This window comes from Aricia agestis, chromosome 20 (genome assembly GCF_905147365.1).
Source record: "Aricia agestis chromosome 20, ilAriAges1.1, whole genome shotgun sequence".
Lineage (NCBI taxonomy): Eukaryota > Metazoa > Arthropoda > Insecta > Lepidoptera > Lycaenidae > Aricia > Aricia agestis.
The window spans coordinates 2,507,374-2,528,499 of NC_056425.1; the positions used below are offsets into that span (position 1 = coordinate 2,507,374).

Here is a 21,126-nt window from a genome sequence, read left to right on the forward strand (position 1 = left end):
TTGAATTAAGTCGTTTCTTATTCAGCCAGGTGTATATTTTATTGAAACGAGGGGCCACATTTTTTTATCGTTTTAATGAAAAATTTAAGACATAAGTGGATTACTAATATTTTATTACATAAGGGCAATTTTTTCCTTATAATTTAAACAAACCTTCAATCAATCGATCAGTCAATTAGTTATTTATTTGCTTTAAAAGTGGCTTCCTTATCTAATAATATACAAAAAATCCACATTTTTTATTTCGAGTCATTTTCCCGATCCAACACTCCATTTAAGCAAAAAAATGAACATTATCTAAATATTTGTTACCCACTCCATCCACTTACGTCTTCAATTTAGATTTTGTTCTTCTATCTTTGTAACTTTTAGGGCCTGTTTCACCACTTGCTGATAAGTGCCGGATAGCCTATCCGGCACTTTATCAGGAAGTTGTTAAACAGGCCCTTAGTCACTTTTACCCCTAGATACCCTGTATCAGCCTATCTGCATGATTAAAGCGTAATGCTATATCGCTCAGTAGGTCGCGTTCCAGTTCGGAGGTACCTTCAAAGCCTCGTCAAGTGAAATTAAAATTCTGTACTTAGGTATTTCCGATTTTTCTGTGCGAATGCTTTTGCTGTTACTTAAGAGTTAAGTTAAGTTAACTTAAGAGTTAGGGCCCTTTGAAACAGGGTTAACAAGCAAATATTTTTGCTCTATAGCCTTCTGTTTTAAAGGGCTTAAGGGTTTGCTTTTGACACTTCCTTTCAAGTTAATCAACTTCAAACGAATAAAACTGTATAAAATTGGTTTATCTGTAAACTAATATAGGTCTACCAGGATCTGATGGCAAATTTTTATGGTAGATTTTCAAAAAATATCCTTGATTATTGGATACATTTTTATATTTGCATGTTTCACACACAGAATAAGCCGCTGTAAGGAGAAAAGGATCAAAATGTTTTATTCCAATTACCCCGGTATTGCTAGAGTCAATTTCTTTACTCACTTTTTGCCATCAGATCCTGGTAGACCTGTACTACCATATAATGTCATAAAAACAAAACTAATAGAGGGGTATTTTTTTTTAATGAAATAAGGGGGCAAACGAGCAAACGGGTCACCTGATGGAAAGCAACTTCCGTCGCCCATGGACACTCGCAGCATCAGAAGAGCCGCAGGTGCGTTGCCGGCCTTTTAGAGGGAATAGGGTAATAAAGGAGGGTAGGGATGGAAGGGAAGGGAAGGGAATAGGAGAGGGTAGGGAAGGGAATAGGGTAGTGGATTGGGCCTCCGGTAAACTCACTCACTCGGCGAAACACAGCGCAGGCGCTGTTTCACGCCGGTTTTCTGTGAGAACGTGGTATTTCTCCGGTCGAGCCGGCCCATTCGTGCCGAAGCATGGCTCTCCCACGTATGAAGTACGTACGTATTACCGATTTTTAAATAACTATATTTCTTTGAAAGCTGAGTTGACAGAGTGTGGATAACTAAGTTCAGCTTGTACTTGTTTCTATGGGTTCAGCTAACTGTAATTATTTCTATGATTCTGCTCCAAAAGCCCTGTATGTTGATTAGACCTGGCACTATATAGAAAAGACCTCGAGAAAAATAATATTATAAACGTGAAAAATTAATACCAGTGGTTTCAGATTGGCTCACACAGTCAGAAACATCTACAAACGCAGATACATATCGATTAAAACTAACCTAGTAGTAGTAGGGAACAACTCCACAATAAGCGCCTGGTTCAGACTCGTCATTGTTTGAGAGATAGCCGCATCGCTAGAGAATAACGCCACCATGGCGATCCTAGTGTTTGCCCAGCGCAAGCCCAGAGTGATCCCAACAGTGAGCAGCCCACAGGTCGTATACAGCATCTTCTTGCCCACTTTGTTCACGAGAATCCCACCGACGATGAAAGGTATGATGCAAATAGAGCCGAGGACCACGCTGTTGATGTATGTGTCTGTGCCGCTTACGGCCTGAAAAAAAGAACAAAATATCATTTAAAAAATGGCGGCTGGCAGTGGTTGTCAATCTTACAAGGATCTTATGGCAATGAGGGTTGTATGACGCCATGTAGCCGTAGGGTCTATCGTGTCAGTCCACTGACCTCCATTATACAAGTACGCTGGACTTATGGTACCCACCTGCTTTGACCTGCTGCAGGGGAAGGGAACTAAATCTGACGTTAGTTTGACGTTTGAAAGTCGCCATATTGGCGCTGATAGCAGTAGTGGGAGTACTTGGAACTAATATTAGTTTCTACAACCAATAACGACTAAGCGGCCATTTGTAAGTAACGTCAGATATAGTTCTCTTCCCCCGCAATGGGGGCGCCGATTCCGCTTCAAATAGGCACAAAAAACAGCTGTTATTTCAGGGTATCATACGTCCAGTACGTACTAATATAATGGAGGTCAGTGTGTCAGACAGATATATGACAGCTATATCGTGACATGTGGAAGCTATTTCGTGGCATATGACAGCTGTTTGACATGACAATTGATACGATAGACCCTACGGCTAGATAGCGCCGTACAGCCCTCATTGGGTGTCTGTCATGGCGTGATTTTAACTTTATACGTGGCAGCTGACAATATTTCCAGAAGACAATATTTCCAGAGAAAGACAGTATTTCCACGCCAGTGAGGCAGAAATTTTGATACTATAACTAATTATAAGAACCATTGTTACAAATTTCTTGGAAATAAATATACTATTCTACTATTCTATTCTATTCTGCTGTGTCAAGTGACACATTATTTTAACATGGCGGCAGAAAAGTCACCACGCACAAAACTAACCTTGTCGGTCTGTAGTTTCTTGTTATGCCCTCGACATTGTCATTCTTGCCCAAAAGTATCCTTGTAGTCTTATAGCTGGGCTCTTAATATTTACGTGCAATATGGATTTACAGGTAATAACACTGTAGTATTTTAGTACAAAAACGGTAAAAAATACGGGTCCAGTGAATATAAGTAAGTCTAAAGATGATATTGCAGAAAGTTAATGTACGGTACGTTACCGCTTACTGTATCAGGTTTTTTTCTGAAAAAATATCAATGTCTAAATTTTCAAAAATATTCATAGCCTCTAAATATTACTTTTTAAAGATTTGACATAATTTTTAAGATAAAGCCGGTGTTTAACATGAAATAACTTTCCGATCCCCGCGGCACGCGACCGCGACTGCGAAAAATGCAAATAAAATGTTATTTTTTGAACTTAGGCTATAGGTTTCATCTACATTTTACTACATAGTAAAACATTTTTTATCGTTGTTATACTATAACCACTTCAGACTATCTTGACATAATTCTTCAAAAATAATTTTACCCAAAAATATTTAAAGCCTTTTTTAACCCAAAAGGCTGATGCTCATAATCGAAAGTCGAATTCAAAAGTTCCACTCACGTTTGAAATATTATGACACAAAATATATTTTTACAAAATGTAAATTCCATCTGAAAAGTAATATATTCAGTAAAGATCGTAAAATATGAATAGTTGGAGAATTTATTTCAAAATTATATTGCAATGTCATGCAGGACGTAAAAATATTCGATGCATACTTAATTTAACAGCTTAACTTTATTCATATTTGAACGTGGAACAATGTACATTGTTCAGACCTGCAAGGATGATGGTGGGTGGATGACATTGTCATGGAGCGCCATGGCTTGCCAGCCATTGCTTGCCAATGTCACTTGTGTTTTTCAAAGGGATGTCAAGTAAAATGGAACCAGTGATTCACAACTTCGGCCGTATATGATAAAAGACATTATTATTATTATTGACAGCTGTCTTCAAGTTACGCTTCACAAGATGGCTGCATAAATTCTAATTTTAAAACATCCTTGCAGGATTGTAGTTTAATAAAAAGAGATACAAAATCCATTTTTATTGCTTCCTTCCTCCTTGAATTGACCACTTGCAGACATAAGCAAAATCGGTTTAGCCGTTCTCTAGCTTTAGCGGGTCATCCTAATTGTAATGTCACCTATGTTACCTTGAAGAGTGACAAAAATATACTAATAAGTTATAAGAATAATGCTAACTCGCGATTTTCTACTATATTTAACTTCTCGACGTCATAATATTCTATTGACAGAGAAAACTTAATTCATTTTAAGTGAAGCAAGTCAGAAAACGCTATATTTTAAATATCTAATTAAATATTAACGTAAAATGGTTTCTGTAACAAAAACTACACGCAAAAAATACAGCCTTCTGGCACACCTATAAAGAATAACAACGTAAAAATAATAATCTTCAAAGACCCACTTTTCCTTTTCGTTCAAAAGGAGGTTACGTAGCTTTAGAACGCACCTCCATTGATGTTACAGCGTTTTATTATAAAACTTATATCCTACAGCTAAACTCGGTTTTAATTCATTTGTACTAAAGAGGTGAAGTTTATTTGTTTGTAGCCGACGAAGCTATTTTAAATATAATTTAAACAAAACGAAGCTATGAGAGTTTCATAATAAAAATGTATGCATAGACAATTAGACGTGATAATATTATAGAAAAAATATACCTAAATATATTACAATGGGGAGATCAATATTATTGTAAGGAAAATAAAATGTTATGCAGTAATACTATTTTCAATTAATTTAAATAATCCTGGTCATTAAATAGGCATGATGACTATTTTTTTTTCTTATCGGTAATTGAAGGACACTTAAAAAATAGAAACATCGTTGAAAGAATGACTCTGATAGCTTGAAAATTCACCAAGATATGACAATTCAAATATCTCATAAAAAAAGACCTGCCCGAAACGCTCCATACAAAGTGCTACGAAAGACTGACGTCAGTCTTTCGTAGTTTGTACGCATCGGGAGACAGGTATATTAAATATTGCGTTTATGAAAGTAGTTTCATAACAAAAGTTGCTTTTAATTGCATAAATTATCGAATTGTATACAAATATTAAGAAATTTAATTGAAAAAAAATTCGACTTGAATATCCAACTTTAAAGGCGCATAACAAAAAAAATTACAAATGCTATCAAGCTGAAATTTTGGGAACACTTATTTTTTACCGTGATTTCTTTATTTTATTAACAAAATTCGCTAATCTTTGACCTTGTCATCATCCCTATTATCTCCATATCAACAACAAAATCGGTTAAGCCGCTTAATCGTAAACAGGCAACAGAGAGACACAGAGGCAGACAAAATAAGTATAAATGTTTGCATTTATAAGTATTCATTTCAGAAATTTACCTCTCTTCCAATTAAACAATCTTATTTTATCTTTACTCAAGATTAAACAGAACGCTCCATTTGATACAACTTTGCCCCAACTTTGCACGCACTGATTATCCAACTTTGATTTAATCCGCGCAAAGTAAATGTTGTTGTTTTTAGAAACGTTACTCTGCTAATCGAATTGCAGGTATTCACAGAGAATTCTCAGAAAAACAACCGTACAAGTTTGGAACTGAAATGAACCGTGTCTGTACTGTTATTACTGAATATTATGTAGGTAGGTTGTACGTACCATCGAGGAAGTTGATTCCTATGCAATTGACAGACCAACGTTATTTGGTCGAATTTGTCAATTCAATGTTAATTTATTGTGATCTGTCGGCTGGGTTTGACGTAACGCAACCAAACTACTCAGGTCCCCGATTTGCATAGGAATCAACTTATCTGATAGTACATACCAAGAATTTTTTTTATTTTTTTTTTATGAAATAAGGGGGCAAACGAGCAAACGGGTCACCTGATGGAAAGCAACTTCCGTCGCCCATGGACACTCGCAGCATCGGAAGAGCTGCAGGTGCGTTGCCGGCCTTCTAAGGGGTAATAGGGGAGGGTAGGGAAGGGAATAGGGGAGGGTACGGGAGGAAATAGGGGAGGGTAGCGAAAGGAAAAGGGTAGGGGATTGGGCCTCCGGTAAACTCACTTACTCGGCGAAACACAGCGGAAGCGCTGTTTCACGCCGGTTTTCTGTGAGGACGTGGTATCTCTCCGGTCAAGCCGGCCCATTCGTGCCGAAGCATGGCTCTCCCACGTCAAATTGATTCATAGCATATGGGAGACCTTCTTAATTAAGTTGATTAAGAGAAAAGGTGTCAAAAATTCAAAGAAAATGCCAAAAGTCGCATTGTTCATAAAGATGAACTAGAGTATAGGCACTTGGCAGAGTAAACAGAACTATACTGTACTCGGCTATGAAACTCACGAACCCCAAAAGCCTAGTTCGTAAAGTGGCATTCTATTTGATGTTTTTTCATCATGGTCGCTTGCCATGAGGATCAGAAAGTCACCATAACATTGACTTGAAAAGTCGGAACCAAATAACACAAGTCCGATAGCCCATCTGATACTTTCAGTCGTTAAATATACAACCATTTCTAGAAACTCTTAAAAATAACAAATTAAAACAACTGTACAAACTTTAAACACTCAAAAGTCAACACTCCTCCAAAGAAATTTCCAGAAGGATTGTATTAAAACAACTTTTTAAGCGATTCTGGATTTTGCGCGAAATATACTCGGGCGCTTGATGCCGAGGGCAAGTGCCGAAAGGTCAGCTCTGAATGAACTGACCTCCTTTACCCGTCTGTATATTGTTCACGTGGAAATCGTTAAAATCTAGACAAAATCACCTTTGGTGTCATTGTCGCGAGGTTTTCTGCCCATCTAGCATACGCTAACGAGATATCTCACTCTACATGTTTTCTCGATGTTTGAGGGTTGGTCTCTTCATCTCTATTCACCCTAGCATGGCAAACATTTTTTCTCGCGTAGATCTGTCATCGAAATAACACATTTTTATAGAGTTTGGTCGAGATAATGTCGAGATTTTGACATTATGAGACGAGTAACTACTCGTCTCATAATGTCAAAATTTAATTATCTCGAGGGTGAGATATCTCGTTGGCGTATGCTAGGTAGGCTGTAGTACATTCAGGATACTTCCAGATTTATTTTTGACATTATATATTCAATAGACATAAACTTATGAATATTATGTCCATTGAAAACTTTTACGCTGAAACAAAAACAGTATCTTCAATGAATTCTGACGAAAGTTGTAAAAATTAAAGAGACTATTAACGCGGCCGATGGTGCAGGTAAAATCATACACATTGGTATCATGGTACATTTTTCCCGGCCTGGTAAAAAAGGATAGCTAAATATGTGGAAACAACATACGCAAACTCTTTTAATTTAACGGTCCCGGCTTCGCAAGCGACCAATAAAAGTGGCCGTTAGGTGTTAGGCTTTAACCACACCATTTGTTTTTTTTAACGGACGTAGGCCCACCACACATTCCCACCACTGTATCTCCTGTGTCACCAGGATCGAAAGCGGTATCCAACCATGAAAACCCTTTGATATGATCTCAGGGAGCCCGAGGGACATGCTAAGCTGTCTTGGGACACGCAAGGAAATTAATCAGAAGAAAATAGGAGAAGTAGGAAGAATTCCTAATATTCCTCTAACCACACTAGCAATTTGTGAATGTAATACGCAATTTCGCGTTTGTCCGGTATGGGAGAAACCTAAAAGTGTTTAAAATTAACATTAACACCTCAACAGACCTTGTGGAACTTTAAACTCGCTTCAAAACTTTCCAATGTTAACCCTATTTTAATGAAAAATTCAACGCGTCGCAGCCCTACCTTTGAAATGAAAATTCGCGGCGATGAGGGTGGAATTACAAGCTATGTCGTTTTATTACTTAATCATGTTCGTGGCATACAAGAGGTGAAATATGCACCACGATTTTTCGCTTTTTAGGGTTCCGTACCTCTTGGGTAACAACGGGACCCTACCACTAAGATTTCGATATTGTATTTTTTTATGAAATAAGGGGGGCAAACGAGCAAACGGGTCACCTGATGGAAAGCAACTTCCGTCGCCCATGGACACTCGCAGCATCAGAAAATGCAGGTGCGTTGCCGGCGTTTTAAGAGGAGGCGTATTATATATATATATATATATATATATATATATATATATATATATATATATATATATATATATTATATACATATAATATACAAACATACAAGATACGCGCTATCCGAAATAAAACACACATTTTTACGGAACCCTTTTTGCGCGAGTCCAGCTCGCACTTGGTTGATTTTTTGCTTATTTCTCCAGCAACACGTAGAAAAATATTGGTTATTAAAAACAAGAGGGTTTCTGGTTTTCCTTCCTTATTGCTTAAGTATAAATAATAATAATGCTTTATTCTGTTTCAGGTAACACGCTTTTGATCTATAAAGAGATAAAACCAAGGTAAATACATTAGGGAACACGAGTCAAAGTTTTCAAAGGAAATTAAGAAAATGTTGTTTATCGTAAAGACGTTACTTCCACCGTAAAAGCTTTCCATTAAGAACTATTTTACTACGAATGGTGTTAAGTTACATTTTCTCTATTAGTAGATATGAAAATATTTAAAATGTGCTTACAAGATCTTTTCTTGTGCTTACGTTTGACTCTACAAGACAGTAAAAAAATATTTTTACTTTTTTATGGCCCTTAGAGGGCGATGTAGCTATTTTAACGTAACTTCATATGGCCACTAGCCAGAAGACAATCAACAGGCGACATCTCATTTCTTGTCTATTTATGATAACTAATTCAGAAGCTATGAAGGATAGACAGCCATAGCCAATATACATAGATATCAAAATCATAACCCCCTTTTTGCTGAGTCGTAGCTGGGTAAATAGACATAATATATTTCTTCATTTAATTTTTTACAAACGTACTACGCGCGTACTTGCGGTATCTTCTTTCTTTTAATGACTTTTTAGGGCCTTATTACACCTAGTGAGTGGAGTGGTGAGTCAGAGGCGAGACAGTGCAAAAAGACAAGTCACAAGACTCATACCCTACTGGTACGAAGATGACACCTATGTAATCAGGACATAAGTGAGTAGCCAATGTCACAGAGTGTTGACGCAAGACTCTACCACACAGCTAGAAACAAATTATCGGTCGTTTTCATAAGTCGCGGCTGACGGCTGCGGCTTAACATTGTGCACGGTTCATCTGCGGACGTCCGCGGATGCAATAAACATCCAACCAGCCAGATTCTGTTCGGACGTCCGAACGCTCAAGGTCGCGTCCGCGACTTATGTCAGACAATGTGCACAGTTTAGTGTATTTTGTATTAATCAGATAGAAACAAGCCGCATCCGATGAAAACGTCCGATAATTTGTTCCCAGCTTTAGAGTTTTCTTTCTGAAGAAACGGGTACTGTTACTCGCTCACTTACCGGCACACAAACATCAGTGACATTGAAGTTGACACTGACAACTCTGGTCCTCTGATCGGCGGTGTACTCGTCCAGCATGACGCACAGGTCGCGGTTTCCGTCCACGCTGTAGTGCTCCACGATGGTGGATAGTTGGGGGAACCAGAGACGGATCACGTTGTACCTGAAAGTAAAATATACAGATGAAGTAGTGCGCTCCAAGAGAGCAGGTAGAAGTGGAAACGAAATAGCTGGAGCAGGCAATAATAACGTGTACCATCGAAGAAATTGATTGATAAGCAGTTGACAGGCCATCGTCACTTGGTCGAATTATATCAATTCAATGTTATTCGTGACCCGGGGCTAAAATGGTCACATTTAGCAATTCCTCTCAATCAATTCAGTACGAATTACTAGACATGAATTGCAAGCAGAGTGACCATTTTGCGTTTAAAAAAAATTAATCATAATATTATGATTCATAATTTGACTCTCCAAAGCCACCATTTTAGCACTGCTGTTTACTATGGGGTTGATAAATGCGACCAATCGTAACTCCGCCATCTGCCTACGCATAAACATCTTTGACAGTATATACATTTTCGACGCGTGATAGAAAGAAAAGAGATTCCTATATAATATAGATTCCTATCCATCAGCGGTCTACTCTCCCTTCGTCTTACAAAGTTTTGCGTAACATTTTCGCTGTGCGGGAGAAAGAGAAGTAGATGCTTTCTCTTTTAAGCCTCGCTGGCAGTCTACTCTTTTTGAATTGTAAGCTTAGCCACTACGAGAACACATACATAGATTGACTTCGCCATATTATTCGGGCTTAATCGGTTTGACGGGGGCCTGGGATCAGTCTGCCCAGATTCCATCGGACTCTAGCCTAAGATCTTTACTTACATGATCATCGTAAAGAAGTTCATAAAGCATAGCAGCAGGAGATACAGCGCGAGGGGTTTGTGGAACATTGGCTTCACGTTGTGGAAGCCGGCCATCAGTTGCTCCCGTAATGTCATCTCTGACTCCGGTGCCTCGTCTATTGCGTGTTTCCTTTTGTCCTTCCATAGGTCTATGTACTGAAAAGAAGCAGGGGTTAATACAGTCTAGTCTTAACGTATCTTCGATTTCGGTGTTGTCTGTTGCGTGTATCGTTTTGTCCTTTCATTGGTTTAAGTACTGAAAAGAAGCAGTGGTTAATATAGTGTTAATTCTTAACGGAGTAGCGATGGTTAATACAGTGTAGAGTCTTAACGTATCTTCGAATCCGATGTTGTCTATTACGTGTTTCGTTTTATCTTTTCATTCATTTATGTACTGAAAAGAAGAAGTGGATAGATGGACGAACAGTCAATGCACAGCCGTATTTTAACGCCTTTTCTGCAGTGTTAGAAAGATGCTAAGTTAGTGTTAAAGTTCTCACATTCTTAAGTGACCAAGTCTACTTAATGATGATGTAAAAGTACTAAAGTAATAAAGATATAATCGTAAAAATTACTTTATAACGCTCATATATTATATTATTCATAGCTCGAGTACACAAAGTACGAAGTTATTAAAACTTTTGTATTAAAACTTAGAATTTGTTTCAGAAGGACCGGCATAATTTTGAATTTGCTAATGAGGAGTTGTTTAGAAACAGAAATTAAATATTTCTGTTTCTAAACAACTCCTCATTAGCAAATACTCTGTAACTCATACAGCGTCTTGGACCGGTTTAGTTCATAGAAACACACTCCATAAGTAGAAATTCTATAACTTAATTAGAGACTGACAGCTTCTGAAGTTGTAGTGTTAAAGTTTTCAGAAACTTATTTTATTCTAAAGTAATTAGGTGACCTGTTACAGTAATTAGAAATATAGTTACAGTTATGAACATTATAAGTTAGACTACCATTAAAATAGAATATATTACTGCAATGTTTTGACACCAGAGTGCAGCACCAGCAAAAACAGCAAACAAAAACTTTTGTTTCACCTTTGACAACGTATTTCTGTCAATATTATGAATTCTGATATTATGACGTGTGCAACATGTCAGATTTTGGTCAGATTATAATATTAACGGCACGTAGTATTATGAAATGTTTATGATACAAATAAAATATTACTCGTACTTACGGTAGAAGTAAGTTGCTTATATTAGTATGAAGTGGTTAAAAGCAAATATCAGACCTCCATTAAAAACCAATTTATGCCAGTTACAGTAAAGTCATTTCATATTATTCCAGAGACTTCTTTTATATCTCCAACCCCCAGACATCCAAAGAATATACCGTTTTAGATTAAACTGCATGATCCTTTTAACAATTTCCAAGGCGCGCTTGTTAGAATCGGTTTGTGTAACGATAACATAATCGAAGGTGGTTCTGGCGGAGTGCCAGACACACAGACAAATAGTTTCTTACTTTATAGGCGTAGCAAATAGGACAGATTTTGGACGAAATGTCGGAGCTTGGGCGAAATTGTGAAAAAGATTTTCTAAGATACTTAGGTTGTCCAAGACGTGAGTTGTTAGACAAGAACTGCATGAATGCATTGCGACAACGCGTCTTGGTGCGCAATCATCATATTTTTTTTTCATGAAATAAGGGGGCAAACGAGCAAACGGGTCACCTGATGGAAAAAAACTTCCGTCGCCCATGGACACCCGCAGCATCAGGAGAGCTGCAGGTAAGTTGCCGGCCTTTTAAGAAGGAATAGGGGAGGGTAGGGATGGGAAGGGAAGGGAATAAGGGATGGTAGGGAAGGAAATAGGGATTGGGCCTCCGGTAAACTCACTCACGCGGTGAAACACAGCGCAAGCGCTGTTTCACGCCGGTTTTCTGTGAGAACGTGGTATTTCTCCGGTCGAGCCGGCCCATTCGTGCCGAAGCATGGCTCTCCCACGTATATTTTCAAGTCAATGTCAAAATATACATCCATGATGTTACTATTTTAAACTCAATAGTAAACTTGCAATGTAAAAGCTGACTCTTTTTTCTTCATGCTTGAAACGAAAGGTTTTTTGTCATACGAGTAAAGACAGTGGTTTGACCTAACTGCCCTACAATCAGGACTACTTTGCTATAAAAGGACACATTATATTATCAGAGGGCCTAGACAAGCGGCAAGCGATTATCTTAAACGCCAACGCCACAAAATGTATGGGATTTGACATTAGTATTCGCTAGCGAAGCGATGACTTAGGTCAAATCGCATACATTTTGATAGTGTTTACGATAATAGCTTGCCACTTGTCTACCTAGGGAACCCCTGCCCTAGGGTTCTTATCTACTAGGGCAGGGGTTCCCAATCTTTTTCAGCCTGCAGCGCACTTACAAGTCAATATTTGTCACGGCGCCGGCGACGCAGGTAGAGTAGGGACTCTACCAGGCTATTACAAAAATTTACATAAATAGACACCTTTAATAATTATAGTTAGGTTAAGCAAGTAAATAATAATAAACATAATATATGTAATCATCTGCCTGCTTTGTATAATAATTCATGTTATAATTTTATTTTATAATATTTGTGGTTATGGATAATGATGGAGGATCTACTGTCGGTGCCCCTCTTGCCTTTCCACGGCGCACCAGGGCGCCGCGGCGCACAGTTTGGAAACATTTGCATTTGAATTATATAAAATGCACGTTACCCAATGTGTTATTTTTTCTGTCTATTTCATTATCTTTGTATTTGGGCAATCTTGAGATCGCCATGCTAAGTCGGTAGTACAGATAGCATCTTTCAAGCACAAATAACCAAACCGACTTAAGGTTAAGCGTGGAAACTGACTATTTCTTTAAGAAATTTTTGGTCCAACTGCTCCCTTGTTAGTTTTGTTCTCCAGACACAAGGTACCAGAACTAGAAGCAGTAACAACTAATATATCGAACTATTACTGTTCAATTCAATAATGTAGACGGAGTTCCAATCTCAGCTTATTATTACGAAGTTCTAGAACGTTCGACTCAGTAGGTACTTCGTCTGAGTAATATCATGCATTCTTAACTCGGCAATCTCAAACTATACCACTTCATTTACACTGGAGAATCGAGTTGAGATAAAACTTTAGATTGCTGCATATTATTTATACGTGTCTGTGGTTCAGTGGTTTAAGAGCTGGCGCGCACTACGACTTTTAGTCGCGCCATTGTTTTATCGACCTAAATTTAGTTTGTTATTATTTTTTAGCAATATTCCGCGAAAACAACTTCCACCTTTAAGTAAATGAGTGAGTGTACGCATAGGCATGCGTACAGCACCTCCCTCCTCCCACACTGCCTATGCGTACACTCGCATGCAAGAACTTGCAAACACCACCACCACACAAGCAATAATGTTGGCAAATCCGTGCAAGGCCCCTCACCACCATGCAGGTTGAAAACCTCGACGCGCGTTTCGCCCCAACACCGGAGCATCCTCAGGATGTGGACTCTACGAACAACGGGACGTTGTTCGTAGAGTCCACATCCTGAGAATAATTCGCGAAAAATTGCTAAAAAATAATAACAAACTAAATTTAAACTATGGATTTCCGCAAAGTAACGCCTGATTCCATTAACTATTTATCGACCTACACAAATTCAAATAAAATGCCACTTTATGACATAAGCTATAGATTTCATTTTGCTCTACGCCATTGAAAAGCAGCGGCAGCATGGGTCGCCAGACAAATGTCGGTAGAAAATGAAATCTGTAGCCTATTTCATAAAGTAACACGTTTCATAAAGTCGGTAAAATAATCGCGCGACAAAACCGCACGCACGATTATTTTACCGACGATTATTTTTTGCCGCACGATTATTTTACCGACCTACAACAATTCAAACAAAATGTCACTTTATGACATAGGCTATAGCTTTCATTTTCTACCGACATTGGTCTAGCGACCGAAGATTTTCTGTTCTTTTATTGGAACGTGGGCGAGTCATGCTTCGGCACGAATGGGCCAGCTCGACCGGATAAATATCACGTTCTCACAGAAAACCAGAGTGAAACAGCGCTTGCGCTGTGTTTCGCCGAGTGAGTGAGTTTACCGGAGGCCCAATCCCCTAACCGTAGGGGTTAGGTTAGCTTTCTTTTTCTACCGACATTGGTCTAGCCACCCATGCCGCCACTGCTTTTCAGTGGCGTAGAGCAAAATAAAACCTATAGCCTATTTCATAATGCGAAATTTTTTTGAATTTTGGTCGGTCGGTAAAATAATCGCGCGACAAAAAGTCGTAGTGCGCGCCAGCTCTAAAACGGAGGTGGTGGGTTTGATTCTCACAGTGGAATAGAAAACAATGTTAAATTTACGTTAGTAGTGCTTTTGAATTAATTTCCTCACTGCCTGACAATAAATATAATGAGCTTATAATATGAAGACCAATTATGACCATAGACCAGACTACGTCGTTTTGGGTTAAAACTATAAAATGTATTTAGCATGAATCTAATCTTTTACCAGCTGCACTTAACTAATAAAAGTAATTCGATACGTTAAATAAATTGTTACTTTAAATACACATTTACTTTATTTAAATACGAAAAATAAAAAAAAAACTTTATTAATAAATTACCATTTTCATATTTTAATTGGCCACTTTTAAACGCATCAACAATAGTCATGTTTTTGTCAACTCCTAATAAATTTTGCCACTTTCCTATTACGTCATTTGACGTCTTACAACAACTTACAAACTAACAACAACAACTTTATTAATAAATTACCATTTCCATGTTTTTAATTGGCCACTTTTAAACGCATCAACAATAATGCGATAGCCATGTTTTTGTCAGCTCCTAATAAAATTTGCCACTTTCCCATTACGTCATTTTGCGTCACGATGACGTCACATAACGCGACGTGTCAACGTGTTTCCGTGATTACGGTCTGACCGACGTGATAAAAAGCCTTAACGGTTATTGAATCAAATGCTATGCCAAAATGAAAGGCAATAGAGGTTTTTACGGGAAGGAAAATCAATAAAGAAGAGCTTTAAAATATCCATACTAATATTACAAATGCAAAAGTGTGTTTGTGTGTCTGTTAAGTTTGTTTGTTTGTGCGTGAAGAGTCACGCCCAAGCCCCTGAACCGATTTTGCTGAAAAGTACGAAGATACTTTGACTCGCGGGAAATTACTTAAGATACTTTTATCCCGGATAAATAAACGGTTGCCGCGCAATAAAGAATTTCTGATCAACGGAGTTGCGGGCAGTTTAAATAATTATAATAGTAGTACGGGAGCCCTAGAACATTTTTTTTTATTACTATCAAGATATTTTTTGTGAGTAGCTTCATTTTGATATGACGAACAACATATTTATCTGCAAAAAATCTTGAAAGTGGTAGCTAACAGAAATTGAATTTAGACGTGGGAGAGCCATGCTTCGGCACGAATGGGCCGGCTCGACCGGAGAAATACCACGTCCTCACAGAAAACCGGCGTGAAACAGCGCTTGCGCTGTGTTTCGCCGAGTGAGTGAGTTTACCGGAGGCCCAATCCCCTACCCTATTCCCTTCCCTACCCTCCCTTATTCCGTTCCCTTTCCATCCCTACCTTCCCCTATTACCCTATTCCCTCTTAAAAGGCCGGCAACGCACTTGCAGCTCTTCTGATGCTGCGAGTGTCTATGGGCGACGGAAGTTGCTTTCCATCAGGTGACCCGTTTGCTCGTTTGCCCCCTTATTTCATTAAAAAAAAAAAATATACTTTGACTTGATGGTCCTAAAATATGGATTGTTCTATTTGTAGGACAATGTTACTCTTAAATTAAATAACTATTAGCCTATCAATATACAAAAAAAATCTGCTTGATAGGGTTCCGTTTTAGGGTTCAGTAGTCAAGCTCCCGTACTATAGGAAATTTAACATTTTTATGGCAGATACAATTTAAAAGTACAGTCAAGTCATGCTACTGCTTGAAAACATTGCTATTGTATTGATTTACCAAACAATGCATGAATAACGATTTACAAACACTATTAACGATATGTGCTTAGTCTTAACGACTTCACTCAGAGACTTAAAACACAACCTCAGTTTAAGTTAACGAATAGTTTGTCAGTAAAATGAAGTTAATACGAAAATCATAATAAAATCAACAAACTTAACAAATCTTTAAATCTCTCAAAACGCGACTGTTAAACTAAAGAATACAGGGTATTGGACGCGTTGTATCCAGCTTTCAAAGTTAAAAATTTACGACAATTTCGCGAAAACAGGTCGTCTGCTTAGAAGTTTCTAGTGCCTAAGTGTGCGCGAAGCTGAAAATTGCGCTTTTCACTTTTTACTGCTCGTCCTATGGGACTCATAAAGGAAAATCGAGCCACGGATTAGAAATTTTTCATGCAAAGACTCAAGAGGACATTATTCTTCGAAAACGTGATTTTTAACGTTACCTTCAGCTGTCACTATAAAGAATAGAGAATTAAATATGCTAAGTTAAATTATGATTAACAAATATTCCCTGGCATAAAAATTTAAATATTTTTACAACGAGTATAATTAATAAAAATAACTCTTTCAGCGCTGCTTCTTTCACAGTGAACTCTATAAAAAGTATACACCCAAACTCCAAAGTATTAATTGTCACTCATTTTTCTTACACTTGATAATCCGGTGAACTTCGTATTCCCTTCCCTCCTAATAAAATTCGTGGGAGAGCCATGCTTTGGCACGAATGGGCCGGCTCGACCGGATAAATACCACGTTCTCACAGAAAACCGGCGTGAAACAGCGCTTGCACTGTGTTTCGCCGAGTGAGTGAGTTTACCGGAGGCCCAATCCCCTAACCCCTACCCTATGCCCTTCCCTACCCTCAACTATTCCCTTCCCTTCCCTTCACTTCCCTACCCTCCTCTATTACCCTATTCCCTCTTAAAAGGCCGGCAACGCACTTGCAGCTCTTCTGATGCTGCGAGTGTCCATGGGCGACGGAAGTTGCTTTCCATCAGGTGACCCGTTTGCTCGTTTGCCCCCTTATTTTAAAAAAAATATATATATATATATAAACCTTCCCTGGACTTCCACGATTTTTATAAGACTAAATCAGCCAAATTATTTTTTTATATTGACTCATTTATGTAACATCTTGTAGAATATAATACTGTACAACACAGCTATAATAACACTTCATGTAGCCGACCCAAAAAGGGTAAGCTAGCGTGATCATATTTCGGATTGTCTAAAAAAGACGAGGCCATAATAAATAACGAGACTCCGTATAAATCTTATGGCGAACATAATTCAAAATGTCAAAAGGTATCATGTTGTGTTGCAACTATTTTGAACTCTCTCTATTAATCTTGTAAATGAAGTTAAGCCTACGGCACGAACTGCGAAGGCCATAGGCATTCTTGAACACGACCCGTTCAAAATTATTGTACCTCTGATAGGAACTTATGTCAATGATATAAGGATCACTCTCTTGTAATACCTAGGTAAATAAGTGAGAATCCTAGCTACAATTTAAGGCTAAAATATTATAGCTAGCATCATTTGTTTTTTTTTGTAATATAAGTAAGTACTTAAATGACTTTATCGCTTAGCGATTAAGTCGTAGGTTAATTAACCTAATAATATATAAGTAATTGAACGCCTCCGTGGTCTAGTGGTTAGAGCGTCGCTCTCGACTCCGGAGGTCGTGGGTTCGAATCCCGCGTTGGAAACATGTTATTTCCAAGTTTGGTTAGGACAATGCAGGCTGATCACCTGATTGTCTGACAAGTAAGATGATCCATGCGTCGGATGGGCATGTAAAAAGTCGGTCCTGCGCCTGATCTCTCGCCAGTCGTGTCGGTCTTCCGTCCCATTGGGTTATGAGAGTAAAGGAATAGAGAGTGCTCTTGTGTACTGCGCACACACTTGGGCACTATAAAATTACTCCTGCGTACCTGGTCTGGTTTCAATGAAACCGGCCACCGTCACCGAAACCGGTGTGGGGAGTATTATTATTATTATTATTATTATATAAGTAATTATAACTCAAAAATATGCTTATTTTTGAGTTATAATTACTTATACTTATAAAAGCTATTATACTGCAAGTTTTGTTATAATTTGATGCTATAAATTAGAAATATAAAATACATAGGCTGACAAAGAGTAATTCTTTTTTGCATTTTACTTCTCAGCTCTTTGAAATTCTATTTGTCTCTCGATTTGAAAAAAGCAATTTTTATGCTTTTAAGGTTTCTTAGGGCCTGTTTCACCACTCCCTGATAAGTTCCGGGCCTATCCACCACTTAACTTGACAGATAAAGTGTGGAGAATCTGTCAAAAAGTTGTGGATCCGGCACTTTATCAGGAAGTGGTGAAACAGGCCCTTAATAGAGTATGCTCTATCTGTCAGATAAATTGTGGATAGTCTATCCGGAACTTACCAGTAACTGGTGAAACATGTTTAAATAGAGATTAATGAAATAGTATTTTTTCATTTTTTAGATACTGCTTGTATAAAATATTTCGTAACATAAAACTATCGAATGCGAGTTCGGAACTTTCGACACAATAGTTGCGGAACGATTGTTGGTCTACAATTTTACCTGTGGGCTGTGACCTGACGACTTTAAAAATGGAACGGCACCATATCGTTATTTTTACAAACTGTCTTTCCAGTGGTATAATTGTTGCTGAAAAAACGGAAATCTGGAGGGCCACCATTTTGTTTTTTTCCACATGAAAGTACCATTCAAGAAATTGATTCATAGGCAGTTATCGAACCTACGTCAAATTGTCGGATTATGTTAACTCAATGATAGCTGTGATCTGTCGGATGGGTTTGACACAACGCGACCAATTTACATAGGTCCACCATGTTAATCAATTTCTCCGATAGTGTATAATATCTGAAACTATTACAAACACTGGCCTCTATAATACACTGGACAGGCGATCGCTATCAATAAAATGTTCCTATTTGAAAGTCGCCATATTGCTATGTGAAAACAGTAGTGAGTGTACTTGGAACTACTATTTTGCAAATGGCGGTTGTGATGTTCTATGTAATTAGTTCACAGTACGCTCACCGCGGCGCTTCAAATCGGCACAAAAAATAGCTGTCATTTTGTACGGCATAGCCTGTCCAGTGTATTATAGAGGTGAGTGATTACAAAGGATAAACTGTTATAAATAAAGACGTTAGCTGGAAACTCATAAGATAAATAATAATGTTATATCTGACCGTTATAGTGAGCGTCCGTGGCCTAATGGGTAGACCTTCGGTTCGCACTCCTAAAGGGTGCAGGTTCGAACCCGGGTGGAGGCGTGTACCAATAAGACATTTTCTGATCTCAAGTACATAATACGGACGCTCGTACGGTGAAGGAAAACATCGTGAGGAAACCCGCACGTAGTTGGTCCCAGACGTATTGACTAGTTCTTTCCTCTGGACTAGGCCGACTATGATGCGAGAATGCCGTATGCGCTTGGGCAACCATACGGACATTTAAAAATCTTGTCCCAGGCACTACAGTATTTGAGGAGTGGTTACTTCGCTCTGAAAAATACTGTATAGATCATCCACAACGGATGTAAAGGCCTAGTTTATATCTGACACGGTGTGTTAACATACATAAATGAGCAAAACTATTTCCAATTCTCGTATTTTTACATGTACCACCTGCGTGTAGGGAAAACAAACCCGTAAACTGTTTATCTTACCTTGAACGTTTCTACGGGTTTTCCGGTATTTTTCCGGTATATTCGTATCAGTATTTCTCTGGCTTCGTCGTATCTTCGCTGCGTGATATAGAACTTCGGGCTCTCTGGTAGTAACATGTACAAGATGGCCGCCAACAACGACCAGAGAGACATTATCAGCAGGTAGAAGTTCCATGTGTTGAGCACTGAAACAAATAGTAATATAGTTTTTTTTTAATAAAATAAAAGTGGCAAAAGAGCAAACGGGTCACATGATGGAAAGTAAGTACCGTCGCAACGTTAAAAGAGCTGCAGGTGCGTTGCCAGCCTTTTCAGAGGGAATACGCTCTCTTCTTCTCTCTTTTTGAACGTTTGCAAGTCGTATTGGTGCAGAAATACTGCTGGTTGCAGTCCGTTCCAGAGTTTTACAGTACCTATGTAAATGAGGAAGTGTTTTCTGTATGTTTTATATTGTTCTTTAAGCCTGCTTAACCGATTTTCACGGGTATGAAGGTGCTTTGGATCCCTGCAGAGGACATAGACATTATGTGTCGGTAAAATTTTATTACCACGTGCCACATAATTCTCTGTGGCAATGAAGTTCAGGACAACATTTTTACCAAAAATTTTTTCACCTTATTAATTACCTTAGTTAAAAAAATTAAACTTGAGAGGTGTCAAAGGACACCCAGATGGAACGAAATTATATAAAAAAGAGAAAGAGAAACACAGAGAGAGACAGAAAGAGAAACACGCGCTACCGCACGGCTTACAACCATAGCATTTTTGCTCTAGTTGTAATAAATAAATAATAAATAAATAAATAAATTATTTATTTCAGACTAAGTCCATAATTTGTTAGTAATTACAATACTTAAAAAAACTATGTTAGTAGACATAATAAAATCCAATCAATTTAAGTAATATACCGACACTTTTGTGTCATGTCGTTACAACTTTTTCCGTCTAGCCCCCTTTCGCAACGCGCGATAAGGAACTTCGTTCCAATAAGTGAAGTCTACATAGTATCCATAGGAACATTTTATAAGTCTTTTAACTATGGACCTGAGTCCATACTGATATCTACACGTATTTAGCGTTTGCGTGGCTCCACTAAAGCAGGATTCCGAGGTTAGGTATCACATTTCCTTTACCGTCGTCTACTCGATATCCATTATCCATGCCAAATTTGATTAAAATCGGAAAAGTAGTTTTGGATTCAATTCTATACAAATATAGAAGCAAACTTTTCTTCTTTTGAATACCTAATGATTTAGTTTT

At 38.1% G+C, this 21,126-nt stretch overlaps 2 protein-coding genes across 2 annotated transcripts in view; one reads left to right on the top strand and one right to left on the bottom strand.

The window, feature by feature from the left end:
• Positions 1-21,126, top strand: part of LOC121737326 (hemicentin-2-like) — a 358,492-nt gene that overhangs the window by 95,351 nt on the left and 242,015 nt on the right. The window lies entirely within an intron of this gene.
• Positions 1-21,126, bottom strand: part of LOC121737325 (synaptic vesicle glycoprotein 2C-like) — a 71,355-nt gene that overhangs the window by 7,075 nt on the left and 43,154 nt on the right. The window contains exons 5-8 of the mRNA XM_042128965.1: positions 19,867-20,051; positions 10,134-10,309; positions 9,249-9,411; positions 1,693-1,967 (exon numbers count right to left, since the gene is read on the bottom strand). Coding sequence (XP_041984899.1) covers positions 1,693-1,967; positions 9,249-9,411; positions 10,134-10,309; positions 19,867-20,051 — 799 coding nt within the window. The remainder of the gene's footprint in view (positions 1-1,692; positions 1,968-9,248; positions 9,412-10,133; positions 10,310-19,866; positions 20,052-21,126) is intronic.